The sequence below is a fragment of the Aquarana catesbeiana genome, linkage group LG08 (assembly GCF_042186555.1).
Source record: "Aquarana catesbeiana isolate 2022-GZ linkage group LG08, ASM4218655v1, whole genome shotgun sequence".
Lineage (NCBI taxonomy): Eukaryota > Metazoa > Chordata > Amphibia > Anura > Ranidae > Aquarana > Aquarana catesbeiana.
Window position 1 is genome coordinate 13578460 of NC_133331.1, and position 25602 is coordinate 13604061.

Sequence of the window (25602 nt, forward strand, 5' to 3'; positions counted from 1 at the left end):
GGGATGAGCGCACGCCCCCCCTCTCTTGAACCATACTAGGCCACATGCCCTCAACATGGGGGTTGCCATCTTGATAAGAACAAGGACCTCTTCCACACAACCCTGGCCGGTCGTTTAGGGGGCCTGTGGGCAGGGGGTTTATTGGAATCCCCCTTTACCTTTAATAATAAGGGTGTCCCCCCCCCCCCAGTTAATGTGTATAGGGTACATAGTACCCCTACTAATTTACAAAAAAAAGTAGTCACCTAGAAATATTTATTAAAAAAAATAAAATCCCCCCAAAAGTGTCCCTCATTGTAAATCAACCGTTAATCATGATGCTCGCCACCTCGCCGGAAATAAAACCTTGACCCGCCGCTCACCAGCGATCCCAATGCTACACAAAGGTGCATGACAGCTCCCCAAGCTGTCATCAGCTAAGTTAAGGAAGGGGCGGGGATAGTGGTGACGTCATTGACCAAATATAGCCATGGCCATATTTGGCAATGATGTAACTGTCGGGGCTGGGCTCAGCCCTTCCTTCTCTGAGCCGGCCGCTCAGCTGTCGGCTAATTGCCAGCTCCCATCTCTCTCCACAGTTACTCAGCTGTTGATGATCCTGCTCGTCAGTCCTGCCTACTTAAGCCGTCCAGTCCAGAGGAGCTCTGCCTTCGCCTTGGTCAACATCACAGAAACTGAGACGCTCTCCTGCGATCCTGTTCAAGACTTGCTTTGCTGACATCCCTTCTGGCTCCAGATCCTGCTTGCTGTTCCACTACATTGATCCCTGACTTCTGGCATGGCTGACTATCCGTTTCCGGTTACTGCTATGTTTTGAGTACGTTTGTTCTTTTTACTTTTATTATTAAACAAGTGTGATTTAACTGTACTTCTGTCTCGGCCTGATTTCATGGTTTCTGACAGTAACCTGCTCCATTCTCTGCCAATTTGCTTAAGTAGCCGGGAATTCTTGACCGGGCTGGATGAAATAAGTGGTTAAGGACGCATCGGGTGCAAGCACACGCTGTTTCTTAACTGCCTCCCACCGGCTGTGCGCATATCTGCGGCCTCTCGGTGGGTGGGCCTTAACGCCAAGAGGCTGCATGTATGCATACCTAAAGATGAACAGAGCTGTACCGAGAGCGCGTGCCCTGAGTGCTCCATGCACAGTTACCGGTGGCTAATGAAAAGGTCCCAATCTCTACTTTTGCAGTTGGGAGTTTTCCAATCATGTGACCGACATGACAGCCAATCACGGCGGTCACATGATCAGAAACCCCAGCCCGCCTCCTGGCATCTAAAACCCCTTAAAGGCCTGGCAGGCACCGGCGCCAAACGGTTAAACAACTGGAAGTTGTCACATTCCTCCATGCTGAACACCATAAATTTTCAGAACACTGAGCTCGTCCCTATTCCCGGGTAATGCAGAGCAGGTGAAATCCCATTAGAAGACATTCCAGTCCATTTTCCAGAAGTGATGGCTGCTCTGTAGCAGGTCAGGAGTGTGACGTCATCCTTCACAAGGTGCTGCAGGTGGAAGACGGGGGGGTAAGGTAAGTATACACTATATTACCAAAAGTGCACAAAGCAAGGTCCATAAAGACATGGATGAGCGAGTTTGGGGTGGAGGAACCTGACTGTCCTAATCTCAACCCGATAGAACACCTTTGGGATGAATTAGAGTGGAGACTGTGAGCCAGGCCTTCTCGCCCAAAAAAAAAGTGCCTGACCTCACAAATGCGCTTCTGGAAGAATGGTCAAACATTCCCATAGACACACTCATAAACCTTGTGGACGGCCTTCCCAGAAGAGTTGAAGCTGTTCTAGCTGCAAAGGGTGGGCCAACTCAATATTGAACCCTACGGACTAAGACTGGGAAGTTCATGTGCATGTACAGTAAAGGCAGGCATCACAGTGTATTTCTAAATTTTTTCTTTACAGGTACAGTAACATTTACACCTACTAACACCAGGTGATTTTTAAAAGGGAGGGGGTGGACAGTATAAGTGGACCTTCTATTTTGCTGCAAGGTCGACTTTTTAACCTGGATATTCCAGTATCCTGAAAGTAGATAGTATAGCTAATCTGTATGTTATCTGGAATCCCCTCCATCAATGGACATCAGCGTTCTTTCATGTCATGTTCTTTTCATTTGTACAGATGTAATGAAAATTGGGTTCCTGGCTCTTTGTTGGGTATATATTAGTAACATAACAGACTAACCAGTTCCCCGTCCATCTGGCTCAGAAGCATCCCCAGGGTTGAGCTCCTCCATGAAAGGATCTGCATGCTCCCGGCGTCCCACCCTGCAAAAAACAGAAACGAGGATGTTATGAGACACTTTATAACAAATGGACACTATGTAGCCACATGAGTTCCTAATGCTCTGAGCTTTCAAAACCATGCACAAAAAAAACTTTCATTATTTCAGTATACCTGTATATGTCTGGACTCCAGAAAACCCTGGACCACCCTCTAGGATACCAGTATTTACTTGTTCGTAATATGCAATATCCTAAGTAGTTAAAATAAGAACTCCCATGTTACACCACTTGTACCTACAGGTAAGCCTATAATAAGGCTTACCTGTAGGTACTGTAAATATCTCCTAAACCTGCTTAGAAGACGTTTACCATATACGCTTGCGCCGATGCCATTGTGCGCGCGGGAGTGACGTCACGTGACCTCGGCCAGTCACAGAGCCGAAGACCGCGGCACCGGAAGGAAGAGGGGTGAAGATGGATGCGGCCACCAGCAGGGACAACGCGGGCTTCGTTTGCAGGTAAGTGCCACATAATGGGCTAGTATGCGATGCATACTAGCCCATTATGCTTTTACTTTGCAGGGGAAAGCAGGGGAAAAAAGAGGAAGTAAACCCTGATGGATTTTCCCCTTTAATGACCAGGCCATTTTTCGCGATACGGCACTGCGTCGCTTTAACAGACAATTGCGCGGTCGTGCGACGTTGCGACGTATGACGGCAGCTGGTTGGCAAGGGATTAAAGTGGATGTAAACCAGATTCATGAAATTTGAGCTGGGCACATATATCTGCAGTGCTTTCTTATCTCTCTTCAAAGCACTGTGTCCCATGGCTTTCTCCTGCTCCGTTCTTCTGTTATCAGCATAATAACTTCTGACAAGTTCTCTGACAACTGTGACAAAACCAGTTGAATTTTGTGTCAGGGTAGGTGCTATAAATAGATTAGCAGAGAGCTGCTCTACTCACAGGACAGCTCTGAAAGGTCTCTGCCTGTGTGGAGGGGGGGGGGGGTGTGCCTTTCCTCCAATCAGCTGTCTCCCAGTGTAATCCAACACTACACTGCTACTGCTGAGTGAGTGAAAATTCTAACATGATGTGCACTTTCTAAACAGTATATAAAGCTGAAGACAGCAGATATAGATGTAAAACTTATGTAGGGAGATTTGTTTCATCTCTGTGTATCATCTGAGGCTGTTCACTTCACTGGGTATATGTGAGGGTTTACATCCACTTTCATACCTCCCAACTTTTTGAGATGGGAATGAGGGACACCTATCAGCAAAAGTATGCAGGCATAGGACACACCCCTTGCCACGCCCCCTTAAAGGAGAATTGTACAAAAAAAACAAGATTGGTTAAACCCACAAGTGCTTTTTTTACCACTACTATTCCTTTATATTGGCTTTTGGAATTTACAAATGCAGCAATTTAGAAATCAGATGAAAGGCTTAGTGCTGGAAAACACTTTTTGATAGATAAAAAGTGTATTTTATATACAACTATATAGATCAGACCAAAATGAGGGACAAATGAGGGACAAATGAGGAGGAATGATGGACAGAGGGACATTGCTCCAAATCAGGGACAGTCCCTTGAAATCAGGGACAGTTGGGAGCTACACACTTTAAGTATTTTATTGCTCCCTTCCCTGCCACCAACAAAGCACAGGGAGCTGATACCAAGGGAGGACAGTGATTGGTTGCTACTGCAGCCTGAACTAAGCCCACCCCCCAGCAACTGGGGGAAAGAGAGGATTCCTATCGGCAGTCGTTCTGCCAGGAACTGGAGGCACACCAAACAGTTGTCCAGAGTTCCACTTTGTTTAGTTTCTACTATTTGCAAATCCATACACATGGTGATAACTGAACAATTTGTAGTGCCTACCAGTGGCCCCTTTAGGCCGCCCGGCAGAGCATTTCCTCCTGAAGTAGCTTATTGCGCCCTTCCCTGCCACCAAGAGAGTGCAGGGGAGCAGACAGCAAGGAAGGACTGTGATTGGCTGCTACTGCCGCCTGTTGGTTGGTTGAACTGGATGAACTTGTGTCCTTTTTTTTCAACCAGATTAACTATGTAACTAAGCCCACCCCTAGCAACAGGGCACATAGAGAATTCCTATCAGAAGCCATTCTGCCAGGAATTGGAGGCCTACCCAACACTCTTGGAGCTGCTCGGGCAGTTGATCTGGAATAGCAGGCATGTGTGTCTGGAGGAACTTTAGATGGGGCAACCCAGGAACAGTACAGGTTAGTGTGGGTGTCCAGATAGCCTAGGTCCCTGGTGCCCACCCTGTGGCCCTTTTGGTATATGAAGTGCGGCCCTCAGTCCCCAGCAGTCTGTAGAAGGAAAATTGATTAGGGTAATAACATTGATCTCTACCAGCCTCCTGTAACATCTTCCTAGTTTTGTATTGTCTTCTGCAGCATCTCCCCCACCAACAATGTATCCTGTCCTCACTCTCTGGACCTCATTTCCTCTCGTAGGTCTGCAGTCTCTGACAGTCCTCTCAAGCATTACATATATTGAACATTATGTGCGGCCCTTTGGTGATGTCAGGGGCCACATTTGAGGCCCCCTTTAGCCTGGAAACAGGGCTGAGGTTCTGGAGCTGACTTGAGTGGCCTGTAGCTACCAGTGGTGCTGTGAGAGGACTTGGGATGTTTCTGCTGAGAGCCGTGTGGCTTCCAGTAGTTGAGACAAGGCTATCTCTATCTGTCGTGAATTGATGTTACTTAGGCTAAAAGACAGACAGCTCCTTCATCAGGCTATGCTTTGCCCAGCCTGATGAAGAAGCATGCATACTCCAAACGCGCGCTCATCCCCGCTCTCTCTCTAACCGGAAGTGATGTACACCACTGTCTGTAAGCTGTCCTGAGTGTCTGGAAGCGCTGGGAACCACCGGCGTCCCTGGACCCATCAGTTGCCTCTTCACCAGTGAGAAGATTGTCTTCCCCACAAGCGGATGAACCACATTATTAATCCCACATGCGCTGACATTTCATACATCTTGCAAGTTACCAATTGTCTTTTATGGAATAAAATGTCTTAATAATGCTGCACTTAGATGGCGCTGCTCTCCTTCTGTCTTTGCCTTCCACAGAGTTACTTCTAGCCTGTCACGAGCTGGCAGCTATCCACAGTCAGCTTATCTAAGAACACTTCAACTGTTCTTATGCTACAAATGTACCCCTCCACATGAACTCGATGTGAAAGAGAGTTCTAATTACCCACTCTCTCTTTATTCAGCTGATCGAGCGCACATGATCTCATGTGCTTTCTCTAACCAAAGCAGAGAAGCCAGTCATCATGATAACATGTTTCAAGGGCTTGCCCCTTCCTCAGATTGATCTGAGGAAGTTGGCAAGCCCCAGAAACATGTTATCATGGTTACCTCTATAGCTGACGTCATACACCTGGTGGAAGAGCGCCCCAACGTCAGCTGGTGAGGTTATTACCATGATAACATGTTTTGGGGGCTTGCCCCTTCCTCAGACTGATCTGAGGAAGGGGCAAGCCCTCACAACATTTTATCATGGTGAGGGCTTCTCTCCTTTGGCTTGACATGGTTTGAGTGCTCTCCAAGACTTCCAGTTTGCCCTCACCAGCCAGCGTTCAGGTGCTCTTCCGCCACGTGTATGACCTCACATCTGGTTCTAGGAACACGTGACTTTTGGAGGACGCACCATCTCAGTGACCCTGGCGTCTAATTGCCCACACTTCTCCCACCGTTCCGGGGCTCCTGGTCGGTGTAACCTACTGTTGGGTCCATGATCATGCGTCATCCTTTAGCTTTTGGGATCACGTGTTCCTCCTCTCCACTGGCTTGGTGATGTATGGGTTTGGGCACTCTTGAAGGTCATGCGCCATTGACTTCCACGGGGCTGGGATCGCTCCTTTATTTTTTGTCTTGTGCTCATGTCTCATTGCTGGTGGGATGAGTAGTTGGAGCTTCCCTTACTGTGGTCATCTTGGATCCTCATTGCGCTTGGTATTTGGTAGATCAAACCAAAATTCACTTTAATGTACTTGGTTGCGCTTAATCACTTTACATTAAAGTGAATTTTGACTTGATCTATTCCTGGGCTTGTGGCTCCATTGACTTCCTCCAGGGCTGGGATCGCTCCTTTATTCGTTGTCTCGTGCTCATGTCTCATTGCTGGCGGGAGGAGTAGTTGGAGCTTCCCTTACTATGGCCATCTTGGATCCTTGTTGCGCTTGGCTCTTGCATTTTTATCCAATGACTTTGAATACCCTTCCTTAGGAACACAGCTAAGGCCTTGAACTCATAAAACGTATCCGCGCCTGCTGACGATTACTAGGCCAAAAACCAGGAAAACAGCATTTGCTTTAATCGCACATCAACAAAAGTGATTTGTACATTCATGGCCTATCACGCGAGATTGGGTCCAGATTTTAATTCTGAGGTTTTTTTCGCTGCTAGGCAAAGCAAGCCCGAGTCTCAGGAATTAAAATCATTAAAAAAAAAAAAAAAATTGTTAATTTGCGTGTATTTTATTTCATTATTTGACATTTTTATGATCAGCTGCATTTCTGGAAAGATGATAGAGCTACGGCTGCAGCGTGTTGATTGAAAACAGGCAATTACAGCCGCCATTATGTGCCGAGCATTACTATCTTATGAGCTGCATTACATTCTTTAATGTGCCAGTGGAAAATGAAGATAGGGCGAGCCATTATTCTTTGTTACAATGAAAGTCTGGATCAAACAGCTAACAATTACTGATCACAGCAACACGGTAAGCCAAGGATTTTTATGTTTTCATGCTAGTCTATCCAATAAAAAAATACATAAAAAAAAAAAAACAGTCTTCATGTGGTGTTCCCAATAGCGCCGTGTAATGTAACAAGTAAATACAGTTTATAACTAATTTCCAACTCATTAAAATGGTATATCTTAACAAAGAGCCCCGTATTTCTGCAAGCTGTCTGCTAGAAGGAAATGCAAATGACTCAGCGCACATTATAAAGAGTGTGCGATTATTCCCCCCCCCCCCAGAAGCTGAATTAATGCACCCATTATGAATCTCCTTCGAGGCAACGAATGTAAAGAATAACGGTGAGCTGCACAGCTATCCCGCGGCAGGATCTGGTGTTTTGTAGACCGTTTGGTGAAAGATGAATCCTCAGACTGAACTCTTCAAACTGATTTTGTTGCTTTATAGTGAATTGGCGGGGGGAAGGGGGAGAAGATATGGGCTCACTGATATGGACTCGCTGATATGGGCACACTGATCTGGACTCGATGATAGGGGCACACTGATCTGGACTCGATGATATGGGCACACTGATCTGGACTCGATGATATGGGCACACTGATATGGGCACGTTGATATGGGCACACTGATATGGGCACGTTGATATGGGCACACTTATATGAACTCATTGATATGGGCACAGTGATATAGGCACACTGATATGGGCACACTGATATGGACTCGATATGGACACACTGATATGGACTCGTTGATATGGGCACAGTGATATGGACTTGTTGATATGGGCACACTTATTTGGACTCGTTGATATGGGCACACTTATTTGGACTCATTGATATGGGCACACTGATATGGACTCGTTGATATGGGCACACTGATATGGACACACTGATATGGACTCGTTGATATGGGCACACTGATAGGGACTCGTTGATATGGGCACACTGATATGGACTTGTTGATATGGGCACACTGATCTGGACACACTGATATGGACTAATTTATATGGACCCACTGATATGGACTCGATATGGGCACACTGATTTAGACTTGTTGATATGGGCACACTGATATGGACTCGTTGATATGGGCACACTGATCTGGACACACTGATATGGACTAATTTATATGGACCCACTGATATGGACTCGATATGGGCACACTGATTTAGACTCGTTGATCTGGACACACTGATATGAACTTGTTGATTTGACCACACTGATATGGACTCATTGATATGGGCACACTGATCTAGACTCGTTGATATGGGCACGTTGATATGGGCACACTTATATGAACTCATTGATATGGGCACACTGATATGGACTCGTTGATATGGACACACTGATATGGACTCGATATGGACACACTGATCTGGACTCATTGATATGGGCACAGTGATATGGACTCATTGATATGGGCACAGTGATATGGACTCATTGATATGGGCACAGTGATAAGGACTTATTGATATGGACACACTGATATGACCACACTGATTTGGACTTGTTGATATGGGCACACTGATATGGACTCGTTGATATGGGCACACTAACATTAATAAATCACCGGGACCAGATGGCTTGCATCCGAAGGTACTTAGGAAACTCAGTCAAGTGATTGCCAGACTGTTCTTCCTAATTTTTACTGACAGTCTACTGACTGGAATGGTACCAGCTGATTGGAGAAAAGCCAATGTAGCACCAATATTTAAAAAGGGCCCAAAATACATCCCTGGGAATTACAGACCAGTTAGCCTAACATCAATAGTATGTAAACTCTTGGAGGGGAAGATAAGGGACTATATACAAGATTTTAGTAATGAGAACGGTATCATTAGCAGTAATCAGCATGGATTCATGAAGAATTGTTCTTGCCAAACAAATCTACTAACCTTCTATGAGGAGGTGAGTTGCCATCTAGATAAAGGAAGGCCCGTAGACCTGGTGTATCTGCATTTTGCAAAACCATTTGACACAGTTCCCCATAAACGTTTACTGTACAAATTAAGATCCGTTGGCATGGACCATAGGGTGAGTACATGGATTGAAAACTGGCTACAAGGGCAAGTTCAGAGGGTGGTGATAAATGGGGAGTACTCGGAATGGTCAGGGGTGGGTAGTGGGGTTCCCCAGGGTTCTGTGCTGGGACCAATCCTATTTAATTTGTTCATAAACGACCTGGAGGATGGAATAAACAGTTCAATCTCTGTATTTGCAGACGATACTAAACTCAGCAGGGCAATAACTTCTCCGCAGGATGTGGAAACCTTGCAAGAAGATCTGAACAAATGAATGGGGTGGGCAACTACATGGCAGATGAGGTTCAATGTAGAAAAATGTAAAATAATGCATTTGGGTGGCAAAAAAACCCTAGTTAGACTTACCGGTAACGGTATTTCTACGAGTCTTTCAGGACAGCACCTGGAGAGAGCGCAGCTCCACCCACTTTTCCCAGGAAACACTGCAGTCAGTTTTTTCTTTAAAGACCGGACACTTCCACCATGGCCTCAGTTGTTCATAGAGTACCTCCAGCCATGCTGAAATTAGATAAGCAGAACATAGCAATAACACCACATTTTTATAAACCAATTAGGGCGGGTCATCGGTGCTGTCCTGAAAGACTCGTAGAAATACCGTTACCGGTAAGTCTAACTAGGGTTTTTCTCCCCTCGTCTTTCAGGACAGCACCTGGAGATGATAAAAGAGTACTTACTTTAGGGTGGGACCACCGCCTGCAGGACCTTCCTGCCAAACGATTGATCCGCTGCTGATAGCAAGTCCAACCTGTAGTGGCGGGTGAAGGTGGAGAAGCTTGTCCACGTGGCCGCTTTACAGATCCGGCCTGGAGAAGCCCCTGCTCTTTCTGCCCAGGACGTTGCTACTGCCCTTGTTGAATGGGCCATTACCCCTGTGGGAGGATCAGCCCCTGCAGCCCTGTAGGCTTCACTGATCGCCATTCTAAGCCATCTGCCTATAGTGCTTTTAGAAGCACAATGACCCTTGCGTGATCCAGAAAAAAGAATAAAAAGAGAATTTGTCTTCCTAAACTCTCTCGTAATCTCTAAATAATGGAGTAAACATCTCCTCACATCCAGGGTATGAAAAGACTCCTCTTTAGAGTTGGATGGTGTAGGACAAAAAGTAGGCAAAACTATCTCTTGTGCCCTATGAAAAAAGGTTGCGACCTTTGGCAAGAAACCCGGGTCAGTTTTCAGCACTACCCGGTCTGAAAATATCAAACAAAAGGGTTCTACTATAGATAGAGCCTGTAACTCACTAATTCTTCTGGCTGAGGTAACTGCTACCAAAAGAACCAGCTTAAGCGTCCATACTTTTAAAGTTGCTTCCTGTGGTGGCTCAAAAGGTGTTCTGATCAACCCCTGTAGCACCAGAGATAAATCCCATTTAGGAAAAGATTTGAAAGGTACCGGCCTAAGCCTGGCCAATGCTTTGAAAAATCTCACTATAAATGGTTCCTGAGATAACTTTCTCTCAAGAAACACTGACAAGGCAGCTACCTGGACCTTCAGGGTACTGGCTGCCAGCCCCATCTCCATACCTTCATTGAGAAACTCTAAAATTGAGGGCAACTCCTGTGGTGAACATTTTTTAGTCATGCACCAGGAATTAAACCGCTTCCATGTTTTAAAGTAAATACCCCTGGTAACCTTCTTTCGGCTATTTAACAGGGTTGACACCAGCTTATCTGAGAAGCCCCTTCTTTTTAGCAGCTGCTCCTCAGTAACCAACCTGTCAGCCTGAGCTGATTGACATTTGGATGCTGAAGGGGTCCCTGGGATAGCAGATCCTTTCGAAGTGGGAGAACCCAATGTGGTTCCACTGCCAACCTCTGTATGGTTGCAAACCAGGGCCTCTTGGGCCAAAAAGGAGCCACTAGGATCAAACTTGTGGTCTCTCGCTGTAGTTTTTTCAACACCCAAGGGATCATTTGAAAGGGGGGAAAGGCGTAGCACAAGCGGAAGTTCCATGGTTGTGCTAGTGCATCCAAACCTTTCGCCTGATCTTGCCTGTTTAGTGAGTAATAGGCTCTCACCTTTGCATTCTTGTGGGATGCGAACAGGTCTATCTGAGGAGTTCCCCATTTCTTTGTTAATTCCTGGAATACCTCCCTGTTCAGACTCCATTCTGCCTCTAGTATCCTTTCTCTGCTTAGAAAGTCTGCCACTAGATTCAGCTCTCCTTTTAGGTGTACAGCTGTTAGGGACTTTACGTTGCCTTCCGCCCAGGATAGCAACTGAACTGACAAGGCTAGCAAGACCTTGCTTCTCGTGCCCCCCTGTCTTGTAACATATGCCACTGCTGTGGCATTGTCTGAAAGCACTTGAACATGGTGCCCCCGGACTATTTCCTCGAAAGCCCATAGTCCTAGGAGAATAGCCCTTAATTCCCTCCAATTGGAGGATCTCCTGGCTTCCCTTTTTGTCCAATTGCCTTGAGTCATCTGTCCTTCCAGGTGGGCTCCCCACCCCCAGGAACTCGCATCTGTTGTTAATCTCCTCTCCTGGGGAAAAAACCAGAGCAGGCCCTTGTTCAGATTGGAGTGGCTCCTCCACCACCAGAGCTTCCTCTGAACTCGGGGAGATATTGTTATCATCTTTTCTAGGGACTCTCCATAAGACCAATTTTTCAAAATTGTCTGTTGAAGTTCCCTTGCGTGCAAACGTGCCCACTGAACTGCAGGTATTGCTGCAGTAAGGAGCCCCAAAACGGACATCACTGCCCTGATAGAAATTGGCAGGTTTGTCTGGGCCTTTTTTACAGCGTTCTGAAGCTTTACTATCTTCTCCTCTGGGAGATACATTTTTCCCTGTATGGAGTCGATAGTGTAACCTAGAAAGGTTATTGCCTGTGATGGGATCATGTTTGATTTTTCCTCGTTTATTAACCACCCTAGGCTCTCCAGATGCCTCCTTGTCCTTTGTAGATGTCTCTCCAATATGTGCCTTGATTTGGCAAATATTAGCAGATTGTCTAAATATGGGACAATCGAAATTCCTTCTATTCTGAGAGGGGCTAAGGCCTCCGCCAGAATTTTTGTAAATATCCTCGGAGAGGATGACAGCCCGAAAGGGAGAGCTCTGAATTGCAGATGTAGGACAGATCCCCCTATCCTGATCGCAAATCTGAGGTGCTTCTGTGATGCTGGGGCTATAGGCACATGGAGATATGCATCTCTTAGGTCTATGGATACCATAAAGCAGTCTGGGGTCAGGAGACCCTTTACCGAAAAGATCGTATCCATCTTGAACCTTTTGTACCTGACCGCTCTGTTGAGTATCTTCAGGTTCAGGATCAATCTGAACTTGCCTGAAGGTTTCCTCACCAGAAAGATGTGTGAATAGCACCCCTGTTCTACCTCGTTGGGGGGAACATTTACTACCACCTTCTGCTGAATTAACTCCTGCAGAATTGCTGACATAGCCGTAAGCTTCTCCGGGTCTCTGGGAGCCTGAGTTAAATAAAACCGAACCGGAGGGGGTTGGGCAAACTCCAGTCCGTAACCCTCCCTTATAGTTTTTAGGATAAATGGACTGTCTGTTATCCTCTGCCACTGTGGGAAGAAGGTTTGTAACCTTGCTCCCACAGACTGGGGACCGTCACTGGCTCTTTGTATTTGGGGTAGGGGGGCGAAAGAGTACCCCTGACTTGCCCCTGCCCCTCTGAGACCTCCAAGGTCTTTTACATCCTGTCTCCTTTGAGTCTGTGGTTTTCCGAAAAGGACGAAAATTTTTGTTGCCCTGAGGAACCACCTTTTTCTTAATGGGGAAGGCTTTCTTTTTGTCAGCCGTTCTCTCAAGAATGGCTTCAAGACCTGGGCCAAAAACCAAATCCCCCTCAAAGGGTAAACCGCATAACTTGGCTTTAGAGGCTGTGTCCCCGGTCCAAGTCTTGACCCACAGAGCCCTGCGCGTTGAGTTGATTAGGGCAGATGATCTGGCCGACATCCTAACTGATTCTGCCGAAGCATCTGCTATATATCCAACGGCTTTCATAAGCACTGGTAAGGTCTCTAAAAGATCCTTACGAGGTGTACCTGCCTCGATATGAACCTTTAGCTGTTCTAACCAGTGCTCCAGGTTTCTGGCTACCACTGTTGATGCCATAGCTGGTTTTAAATTTGCTAGGGTGGAATCCCAGGCTTTCTTTAGCAGGGAGTCAGCCCTCTTGTCCATGGGGTCCTTGAGGATACCCATGTCCTCAAACGCGAGGTCAGTGTTTCTCGACACCTGAGAGAAGGCCGCATCCAGTCTAGGCTTTTTGTTCCAGACCTGTGCGCTATCTTCCTCAAAGGGAAACCTGCGTTTGAGGGATCTAGAAAAGAAGGGGGCCCTCTCTGGGTCCTTCCATTCTCTCTTAACTGTTTCTGACAGAAACTTGTGCACCGGAAACATCCTGTGTTTCACCTCACCCATGCCTTGAAACATCTTATCGTGTAACGACAGCTGGGCCTTGTCCTCTGTAATATTGAGAGTAGTGTGGATAGTTTTTAGTAGATCATCCACCTCCTCTAGAGACAACTTATATCGAGAAGAAGAAGAAGATTCTTTCTCTTCCTCTGCTTCTTCTTCTGATTCCGTAGCCACGCTACGATTTTCCTCCTCTGAGTCACTGTCACCCCTATATGCGGAAACAGAAGACTGGGAACGAGGTACTGAGCTGCCTGCGGCTGGACGTTTGTCAAGGTAGGATTTAAATGACTCAAAAGTCTCCGCCAAATCCTTCCTAAATGAGCTCAGTAAGTCCTGCTGAACCACAGGTACACTAGGAGTGGTTTCCTCCTTAACTAAGTCTGCAATGCACCCTTTGCATAACACCTTAGCCCAAGACTCTTTAAGCACATTTTTACAAGCTGGGCATTTTCTTTTAACAGGAAAAGACGAATGCTTGGTCTTTTCTTTTGCCTTCTGAAATACACAAACAGAAAAACACCTATAAACAGCATGCTGAAAAAGAGTGGAGAGCTAACACTTTAACCCCCTCCTTCACTCAGCCAGTAAATCCCCCCACAGATTTACTTCACAATCTTAAACACATTTACTTCCTGCTTCAATACCCAGGAAGAATGCTGCAGGCTCTTTAAAACATTTACCAAAGAGGGAACTAAAACATGCCCATAGAGTAAGTTACAGAGACACGCTGTCCCCGCTTACCTGGGCCTGGCTGACTTGTGTGGCTCCTGCTCCTGCCACCACCGATTGTTCCTCCTCCATATTGACAGGATTTGCAATGGCGTTTGGTGCTTGTTTTTTAAACTTTCCCGGTCCACTCACCCCTGCGAGGGCCGGAAATGACGTCAGCCGGAAGAGACCTGCCCTCCCCTCCTGCGTTCCAGCGGCCGGAACCGGAAGCCGCGTCGCGCCGCTGGAGGTCCTGCCCCCGGCCGTAGTGACGCGCTCGCCACCGGAACCCGGAAGGCTGAGCAATGGGGTTGAAGAGGAGACGCCGCTCCTTCCAAGCCAGCCGCCGGTCTAAAGGAGCTGGGACCCCCCGCAGCCTGACCCTCGCCGGGTATGAAGAGGGGAGGACGCCGGAGCAACCCCCACACGTGAAGGGAGGAAGCTGGGCTGGTCTGCCACAAAAGCACAGAAATACCGGTATGCCCCAACTCTCTCCACCTGGAGACAGCGCAGCACACCCCTGGTTCCCTGCAGCGCTTCCACCATGGCGGAGGAAACACTACAACTGAGGCCATGGTGGAAGTGTCCGGTCTTTAAAGAAAAAACTGACTGCAGTGTTTCCTGGGAAAAGTGGGTGGAGCTGCGCTCTCTCCAGGTGCTGTCCTGAAAGACGAGGGGAGAAAATATGAATGCAATCTATACACTGGGGGGAGAACCTCTGGGGGAATCTAGGATGGAAAAGGACCTGGGGGTCCTAGTAGATGATAGACTCAGCAATGGCATGCAATGCCAAGCTGCTGCTAACAAAGCAAACAGAATATTGTCATTAAAAAGGGGATCAACTCCAGAGATAAAACAATAATTCTCCCGCTCTACTAGACTCTGGTCCGGCCACACCTGGAGTATGCTGTCCAGTTCTGGGCACCAGTCCTCAGGAAGGATGTGCTGGAAATGGAGCGAGTACAAAGAAGGGCAACAAAGCTGTAGGATATTAGTTATGAGGAAAGGTTGCGAGCACTGAACTTATTCTCTCTGGAGAAGAGACGCTTGAGAGGGGATATGCTTTCAATATACAAATACTGTACTGGTGACCCCACAATAGGGAGAAAACGTTTTTGCAGAAGGGAGTTTAACAAGACTCGTGGCCACTGATTAAAATTAAAGAAAAGAGGTTTAACCTTTAACTACATAGAGGGTTCTTTACTGTAAGAGCGGCAAGGATGTGGAATTCCCTTCCACAGGCGGTGGTCTCAGTGGGGAGCATCGATAGTTTAAAAAAACTATTAGATAAGCACCTGAACGACCGCAACATACAGGGATATACAATGTAATACTGACACATAATCACACACATAGGTTGGACTTGATGGACTTGATGGACTTTTTTCAACCTCACCTACTATGTAACTATGTAACTATGTAACAGTAATTCAAATAACCACTCGTTACATCCAAGGTATGCAGAATACCATCTTTCAATGGACAACACATTGAACCTTGAAGCAGATGAGCTACAGCAGCAAAAGACCACACCGGGTGCCACTCCTGTCAGCTAAAAACAGAAAACTGAGGCTACATTTCGCACAGGCTCACCAAGATTGGACAATAGAAGATTGGAAAAACGTTGCCTGGTCGAATTTAGCTGCGACATTCAGATGGTGGGGTCAGAATTTGGCGCATGGATCCATCCTGCCTTGTATCACCGGTTCAGTCTGGTGGTGGGGGTGTGATGGTGTGGGGGGGATATTTTCTTGGCACACTTTGGGCCCCTTAGTACCAATTGATCATGGTTTAAACACCACGGCCTACCTGAGTATTGTTGCTGACCATGTCCATCCCTTTATGACTACAGTGTCCCCATCTTCTGATGGCTCCTTCCAGCAGGATAATGCTCCATGTCACAAAGCTCCAATCATCTCACCACTGGACAATGAGGTCCCTGTCCTCCAATGGCCTCCACACTCACCAGATCTCAATCCGATAGAGCCCCTTCGGGATGTAGTGAAATGGAGATTGGCATCATGGATGTGCAACCAACAAATCTGCAGCAACTGCGTGATGCCCTCATGTCACACTGGACCAAAATCTTTTGAGGAATGTCTCCAACACCTTGCTGTATCTACACCACGAAGAATAAAGGCAAAAGGGGATCCAACCTGGTACTAGCAAGGTGTACCTGTCAGGTCACCTGAGGCCACCGTTGGGGTCAGGAGTGCACCGCTGTGGTAGTGGACCCTATGGCTGACTGCTGCGGATGGCACTCTGTGTGGGTCAGAAAAGCAGGTGCACCGGAGCCAATAAAAATGCTAAAATTACTGCGCTGTCCCGAATAATATGTGACACAAATCTGTGATTAATAACAAATGAGTAAATGAAACCAGCTGCGACTTCTCTGCAAGATACACACATCAATCAACATTTCTCCATATCAAGTCGCGCTCTAAAGTGAGGCCATGCTGTGAAATATACTTCAACCTTATTATGGCGAAAAAATAAAATTGATCAAATTGTACATTAGAAATAGTCCATTCAAATTGCTGGTTGGTCTCCACTGTGAAGGTAACACACAATACACCCGGGAATGGTGATGAGAGAAAAGATCTGCCTTCCACCTCCACACACACCGCCGCTCGCCGACTCCTCTTGATCTCTTTTTATAGGAGATTGCACGCGCCTGTGGCTTGATACCCAGCCCGGGCCTTTAATTATACACAGCCAAGATCCCAGCGTCTTCACAGGAGTTGCAACTCACACAGGTATGTATTACCAGATGTTTCCCAAAAAAAAAAGAGTGATAAAAGGCTTCCATAGCGTAAAACCATTGGATATTTATTTGATTAAAAGTTAAGCGGTATTGCACTTACATTTGTAAAAAGCATCACATGCAGTATAAAACACCGAGCCGGCCGGCTCTCGATAGCAACCCTCACTTATTCCGGCTAAGGTATCCATTCCCTCACTATGTAACCCAAAAGAGAAAAGAACTTGCCATAGTGTAATATATCAAAGGTAACTTTAATAAAACGTGGTAATGCACTTACAGTTAAGAAGTAGTAGTATCGCGTATATAAAAAGCAAAACAAACAAAGAACGGAGCCCGTCCTCCTCTCCTAGGTCACGTGGTAACGTCACTACGTGCCTCTCGGAGAGGCACGTAGTGACGTTACCACGTGGAGAGGCACGTAGTGACGTTACCACGTGGAGAGGCACGTAGTGACGTTACCATGTGGAGAGGCACGTAGTGACGTTACCACATGAAGAGGCACGTAGTGACGTTACCACATGAAGAGGCACGTAGTGACGTTACTACGCGACCTAGGAGAGGAGGACGGGTTCTTTTCTCTTTTGGGTTACATACTGAGGGAATGGATACCTTAGCCGGAATAAGTGAGGGATTTCAACCATCCAAATTACCATCCCTATTGTGATCATCTGCAAAATGTAAAGGCCCTGGCTGGGTTGATGGCCATCTGCCTCTAATGCTTGCTGTCTGGTAAGCCTAATTTACAGCTACGGTGGTTGGGACGTCACCTTGTTTATGTATGCACACCGTGGGGTTTGCAAGAATTTAAGTGCTTCCATTGGATGGTCATAACCTTTTGGACATATTTTCATTTCTTTTAGCGCAGCTTTCTTATTATATGTGGGACTTTTTGTGTTATCGCACTGCATGCTGCTGCTTTCTCATTGGTGCATTCAACGGCAATTTTTTTTTTTCAGCACGTTTTTTTTCTCTTTTTTGTGACACTGTGTTGTTGGTTTGTTTGTTTGTTTTTTTTTTTCATTTCAGGTGCAGTAGAAATCGGTTTCGTTATACCCTGTTTCCCCGAAAATAAGACCTAGCGTGATTGTCGGTGATGGCTGCAATATAAGCCCTACCCCCCAAATAAGCCCTAGTTAAAGTGGTGTTCCGGCCGAAATTATACTTTTGAAATAAAAATACCCCTATAATACACAAGCTTAATGTATTCTAGTAAAGTTAGTCTGTAAACTAAGGTCTGTTTTGTTAGTTTATAGCAGTAGTTTGTTATTTTATAAACTTACAGCAGGCGGTGGCCATCTTAAGTGTGGGCATCTGAAGCCAGACTGTATTTCTTCCTGCATCTTATCCTTGCAGATCTCGCACATGCTCAGTACAGCACAAGCAGTGTGATAGGCTTCAGGTCAGGTTTCCATAGCAATGGCAGTGCCAGAGGAAGTTGCCGCCCCTTCCCAGAAGGCATTGCAAACAGGAAATGATGCGATGGGCCACGGCCAGGGAGGAGGAAGTGAAAAATGAATACAGCAGATATACAGTGGGTGCTGAGATAAAAACTAAAAAAATATCCAATTCGTTTACAGTGCACAGTTTAGTGAGGGATGCTGAAGAGTTGTAAAAGTGGGTGGAACTCCACTTTAAAGTCCTTGTAGGTCTTATTTTCAGGGTAGGGCTTATTTTCGGGGAAACAGGGTAGCGCTTATTTGGGGGGCAGGGCTTATATTGCAGCCATCACTGACAATCACGCTAGGTCTTATTTTAGGGGAAACAGGGTAGCAGTGGAGTAACAGCGGTGTTTTTGGTTTTTGATGGTGTCAGAAAACATACGTGATGGAAGTGTTGGGGGGGGGGGGCTCATTGGTAGTATGTGCCCCTCTGGTGTATTCCAGTTAGAACGGTTAGCTGGAATACGCTAATGGTTGCACTGCGGGAAGGGGGTTGTCTCCGAGCTGGTGTGGTACGGCTGGAGGCCTATCATGGAGAAAAGGTCCCGCAGTGTAGTGGTGGAAGAAGTGTGAAGTTCGTGGGGTGCCGTCAAAGACCAACAGACTGAGGGTGGACAGTTGTTGTTACAGATGTTATAGGTTAAACGTTTTTGAATTAGTAATATTTTGTTAATAAAAGGCTGCTATGGCCATTTATACTCCAAGTTCAGGTGTGGTCTCGTTAATTTCGAAGGGTAAGAAGGGGATTGTGGAGTATGAGTGGTTGGGCAGTTTAGGAAGGTTGGGGACATCTGGGCTACACTGGTCAAGGGTATGAAGGTATTACTGGCGATTCATGACATAACCTAATAAAGTGTGTGTACACTTCAAATACTAAAGGAAGCAGCTATCGCCAAAAAATACATACACCAACCTGTGCTAAAATACACATGTAGAACCCCCTAAGTAGTACAGCTCTACCTTACAATTCCAAATAAAATAATAATCTTTTAAGGCAGTTCTGAAGGCAAAAGGTTGGCCCAACCCGGTACTAGCAAGGTGCACCTAATAAAGTGACCGGTGAGTGTATGTTCTTCCATAGACTGCTGTTCAGATTCTTGCTTTTACACTTTGAAGGACAACAAGGAGACCTCCCGGTGTGCGCCGTGTGATCGTTGTGTCCCCCGGGCTACGGCCATTGAACACAACCTGGAGGTCTACTCCACCTAATCTAAGATCTTCCTAGCAGGAAAATTACAACTGACATTTTTCTTGAACGATCATCTCAAGCGCGCAAGCTCCTTTCAGAGCGCAATCACACATCTGTTCACATTCTGATGAGGATGCCGAATGTCCCGGAGGACTCGTGAACTCTGAATCCCCTAATAAAGATGCATTGTTAGCAGGCCGGGAGGGGGGGGGTGGAGAAGAAACAGGCTGAAGGTTACAGCGGAGAGCCATAAAATGCACAACCGGCACAACCGCACAAATGGCCGCCCTTCCCGCGTACGTAGGAGCTGGAAATAGTTTCTGCTATTTAATGATGGGGAGATGTAAGAAATAAAGAGCAATTAAACATGACGCAGCAACATAACAGGACGCATGATGGATGACGGGGACGGCGGGGCAATAATTGAATGTTTAACCAAATAGTTACATGAAGCAAAAGGTGAAGTGTAGCAGATATCTACTTCCAGCAGGTAGTTTAATTAGCATTTTCGAGAACGCCGCAAAAATGTGACCTTTACTAAACCTCCGGAAAGCTGCGATTCCTGACAAGACAACGGGGATCACCCAGGTTATACCTTCAGTACAACAAAGCCGAGGATAGCCCGAGATGTCACCTTATCTGTGCCGGATTATGAGAGAGATAGAACCATCCCGGCAAGTTCATTATAAAGAAAAAAGAAAAGTACACAGACTATGGATGGAGAATAAATATGTACACCTCGCTCTCCACTCGGCACACAAGGTTATTGACACTGCGCACGCAAAAGCTCCTAAACCCTTTCCTGAACCATTTTTACACACAAATTAAAATGCGTACTAAATGTCCTACATTTTTGGTAAGATATAAAAGATGAGGTCACACCGAGTAAATAGATACCCAACATGTCAAACCTTAAATTTGTGTGCGCTTGTGAAATGGCGACAAACTTCAGTACCCGATATTTTCCATATTTCCATATTTTCCATAGGCAACACTTTAAAAGCCCCCTATAGGTCATCAGTTTAGCGTAACAGAGGAGATCTGGTGCTAGAATTATTGCTCTCACTCAGGGGCGGACTGACCATTGAGCCAGTCGGGCACTGCCTGAGGGCCCTGGGCCACTAGGGGGCCCCATCAGGGTTGCCAGCCTCAGTAAAACCAGGGACAGTATGTATAAATCTGTGGTTTTTTTTACATCTGTCTGTGTATACATGTGTGTGTATACTGTGTGATTGTATACTGTGTGTGTATACTGTGTGGCCCCATAATCTCTGATTGCCTTGGGGCCCCATATTCTCCCATTGCCCGGGGGGGCCCCATGAGTTATCAGTCCGCCCCTGGTCTCACTCCGACGTGCGCGGTGATATGTTACATGTGTAATGCAATCATGCATCATTCATGCTTAGGCACCTGGAGATTGTGACTACATCCATACGTGCCCATATGTGGGGGTGGGGGGGCCTCAAAAAAAAAATTTTTGGGGAGAGGGGGATTTTATGTGCTTGGGTGTAACTTACATTTTTTGCTATTACATTTTTTTTTTTAACGTAACTTTTTTTTTTCTTCACATAGGGGACAAAAAGTCCCCTGTGTGATGATTTTTAGGTGACAGGTTCTCTTTAACCACTTCAGCTCTGGAAGGTTTTTTACCCCCTTCATGACCAGGACTTTTTGGCACTGGGAATTGGGCAGTCGTGCAACGCTGTACCCAAACAAAATGTATATAATTTTTTTCCCCACAAATAGAGCCTTCTTTTGGTGGTATTTGATCACCTCTGTGGTTTTTATTTTTTGTGATATAAACACAAAAAGACCGACAGTTTTGGAAAAAAAAAAATATTTTTTTACTTTCTGCTATAAAACACATCCAATGCAAAAATGTAAACCAGCAAATGTCTTCATACATTGAGGTATATAATATAAATAAATAAAACTTTTGAAGAAAATTTTTTTTTTAAATTTCTGCTAAAAAACATATCCAAAAAAAATAAAAAATCAAATCAAATAAATGTAAAATGTAAATGAATGTAGGCCAAAATGTATTCTGCTGCATGTCTTTGGTAAAAAAAAAAATCCTAAAAAGCGTATATTGATTGGTTTGTGTGAAAGTTAGGCTACTTTCAGACTGGGGTGGGCGGGCGTCGGCGGTAAAGTGGCACTATATTTAGCGCCATTTTATCATCGTTTTAGCGGCACTATTCAGTCGCTAGCGGGGCGGTTTTAACCCCCACTAGAGGACGAAAAAGGGTTAAAACCGCCCGCAAAGCGTCGGGTTTGCGGCGCTGCCCCATTGTTTTCAATGGGATGGGGCGCTTTAGGAGCGGTGAATACACCGCTCCCATAGCGCTGCAAAGATGCGGCTTGCAGGACTTTGACCATCCTGCAAGCGCACCGCTCCAGTGTGAAAGCCCTCGGGTTTTCACACTGGAGACACAGGAGAGGCGCTTTACAGGCACTAATTTTAGCGCTATAGCACCTGTAAAGCGCCTCAGTAAAGTAGCCTTATTTATTTTTATTTTTTTATACTAGTAATGGTGTTGATCAGCAACTAATAGTGGGACAGTGTGATACTGCGACGGACAATCTGACACTAACTGACACTGAGCGGGAACTGACTAACTGCCACTGACATCACCAGTGACACTAATACAGTGATCAGTGATATTACTATACACTGTCATCTTTTTGTTCCTTCTGCCTGTTTTACAGGGAGAAGAAACAAAGAGTTTGCCCCCTCTGTACAGAGCCCTGTTTTGTTTAGAATAGGGGGGAGTACTGTGAACCTGGAGGAAGGCAGCAACGCCGCCCATCTGCAGTACTATGCAGGCAGGCGGTCCTAAATCGGTTAAAACATTATTTTTTTACTAGAGAGGTCACCGGTAGGAGGAGGGAGGTCTTGATTCCTCTATATAGATCTTTATATCACTAGAGGGATCACCAGCAAGATGAAGGAGATCCTGAGTTCTCTAGTAATATAAAGATCTATATAGAAGAATCAGGACCTACTTCTTTCTGCTGGTGATCCCTCTACTAATATAAAGATCTGTATAGAGAAACTGAGACCTCCTTCCTCTTGTTGGTGATCCCTCTAGTGATTTAAAGATCTATATAGAGTAATCAGGACCTCCTTCCTCTTGTTGGTGACCCCTCTAGTGATATAAAGATCTATATAGAGGAACACACATCAGTATCTTTGCCAATCTCTCCACTGGCTTCCATCCGCCCAATGTATAAAACTTCAAAATACTAAAAACAACATAAAAATCCATCTACAACACTGTCCCCCAGCTACATCACCAACCTCATCTCAACATATTGTCAAGATTGTCCATTTCACTCCTCACAAGACCTCCTGCTCTCTAGCTCACCTGTTACCTCCTTCCATGCACGCCTTCCAGGACTTCTCCGGAACCTCTTCCATTCTCTGGAACTCCTTACCCCAGTATGCCCGGTTATCTCTTACCTTGTCCACCTATAGGTGATCCACGAAAATTCATTTATTTGGGGAAGCCTACCCCAATTCCACCTAAAAACTGTACTTCGACTATCTTCATCACATATTGATTTCTCTGTATAGATCTTTATATGCCTAGAGGGATCACCAACAAGAGGAAGGAGGTCCTGATTCCTCTATATAGATCTTTATATCGCTAGAGGGATCACCAACAAGAGGAAGGAGGTCCTGATTCCTCTATATAGATCTTTATATCACTAGAGGGATCACCAACAAGAGGAAGGAGGTCCTGATTCCTCTATATAGATCTTTATATCACTAGAGGGATCACCAGCAGGTGGAAGAGGTCCTGGTTCCTCAATATAGATCTTTATATCACTAGAGGGATCACCAACAAGAGGAAGGAGGTCCTGATTCCTTTATATAGATCTTTATATCACTAGAGGGATCACCAGCAAGAGGAAGGAGGTCCCAATTCCTCTATATAGATCTTTATATCACTAGAGGGATCAGCAACAAGAGGAAGGAGGTCCTGATTCCTCTATATAGATCTTTATATCACTAGAGGGATCACCAACAAGAGGAAGGAGGTCCTGATTCCTCTATATAGATCTTTATATCATTAGAGGAATCACCAACAAGAGGAAGGAGGTCCTGATTCCTCTATATAGATCTTTATATCATTAGAGGAATCACCAACAAGAGGAAGGAGGTCCTGATTCCTCTATATAGATCTTTATATCACTAGAGGGATCACCAACAAGAGGAAGGAGGCTCTGATTCCTCTATATAGATCTTTATATCACCTTTTGTACCACCTCCCCCTCCCCTTAGATTGTAAACTCCATGAGCAGTGTCCTTCTAATCCTGTATTAAATTGTACTGTAACTGTACTGTTTCCCTTTATATTCTAAAGCGCTGGACAAACTGTTGGCTCTATATAAATCCTGTATATTAATAATAATAATATTGTACTAAAAATGAGAATCTTAGAGAGGAGATGATGCCTAGTGTTGTGCTGTAGCTGCCCAGTGAGAACACCCATAAATTGGGCCTTAGCCTGGGGTGGAGCTACAGCACAAACAAGAAATACAATACAGTACTTTTAATATACAAATGGACTATGGAGATTCAGGAAGAATGTTTAGGGTGTGGCAATATCTCTGCTTGAAGCAAAGTTGTACTATAAAGTGGACCTTTTGTGGCCAACGAAAAATCTGCTTTTTGCCAACCTCCCCTTTAAGAAGCTATTTGTATACAAACCACAGGAACGCACAGTGGCCCTTTACAGAAGCACATTCTCTCGGGATTTTGAGCTCCCAGCATTTCCAAGGAGGCAATGTGGCATCCTCAGTGCAACCTAGAAGCATTGGAAGCTGGGGCTGAGATATGTATTTTTTTAGGGGGATTTATGTTGGGAAGAGGAATTTGGGGGGGGGGGGGGGGTGAAACATTGATCCTGGTGCGAAGAACTTGTGCTGAGGAGGCAAGATGGGGCTGGGGGGGCAGAGAATGTGTGCTTGTGGGGAAGGTTTGGGGGGGATTTGTGCCACAATCCTGCTATATTTGGGGTGCCCAAAGGTGCCCCAAGTCTTTTACAGTTTTAGCAGCACCTGTGGCCCCAATGCTCTTATATACATGTGATTAAGGGAATCACATGTATATCATATCATTGCTTCCTTTTTAATGTTAACAATATCTATGTTGTTCTTTATTGTCTGTGACCCTGTTGGAGAGTCACCGGGACTCGAAGGGGTTGAATTACTAAAGGCAAATATACTGTACACTCTGCAAGTGCAGCTGCTCCAGAGCTTAGTAAACGAGGGGAAGCTCTGCGGACTTCCATCATCCAATCATGTGCAAGCAAAAATGCTGTTTTTTTTTTATTTTCCTTGAACGTGATTGGGTACTCTTTGCAAAGTGCAAACTTTGCCTCATTTACTAAGCTCTGAAGCAACTGCACTTTGCAAAGTGCACAGTCTATTTGCCTTTAGTAAATCAACCCAAAGTGAGGGAGAATCTCCCCAACTGATACAAATACCCGACAGCTATATCTTTGCCCCATTCTATTTAACACAAAAGCATACGAAAAAGTTTTATATTCATAATTGCAGCCTGCGAGCTGGATGAGGCTCTTTACTTGCCTTTATCTAGCCCTTGGGACACCAATCCATCTACTGACACCAATAATAGGGTACCATTCGTACCACAGACGCCAATGATGGGGCACCATTCCATTAACTGACATCAATGGTGGGGCACCATTGGTCCTACTGATAACAATGATAGGGCACCATTCCTCCCATAGACAACAATGATGGGGCACCATTCCTCCCACTGACACCAATGATGGGGCACAATTCCTCCCATAGACAACAATGATGTGGCACCATTCCTCCCACTGACACCAATGATGGGGCACAATTCCTCCCATAGACACCAATTATGGGGCACCATTCCTCCCACTGATATCAATAATGGGGCACCATTCCTCCCACTGATATGAATAATGGGGCACCATTCCTCCCACTAATAATAATGGGGCACCATTCCTCCTACTGATATCAATAATGGGGGACCATTCCTCCCACTAAGGAAACACGATTTCTCTCACTAACACCAATGATGGGGCACTAATCCTC

General features: G+C 45.6%; 1 protein-coding gene across 4 annotated transcripts in view; it reads right to left on the bottom strand.

The window, feature by feature from the left end:
- The window catches only part of CRTAC1 (cartilage acidic protein 1), a 951030-nt gene that overhangs the window by 92790 nt on the left and 832638 nt on the right, over positions 1-25602 (bottom strand). For all 4 annotated transcript variants that reach the window (XR_012235617.1, XM_073595539.1, XM_073595541.1 and 1 more), the window contains exon 9: positions 2203-2285. Coding sequence is in view for 3 of the 4 variants with exons in the window: in XM_073595539.1 (XP_073451640.1) it covers positions 2203-2285 (83 nt within the window). In the remaining variant the exon portion in view is untranslated. The remainder of the gene's footprint in view (positions 1-2202; positions 2286-25602) is intronic.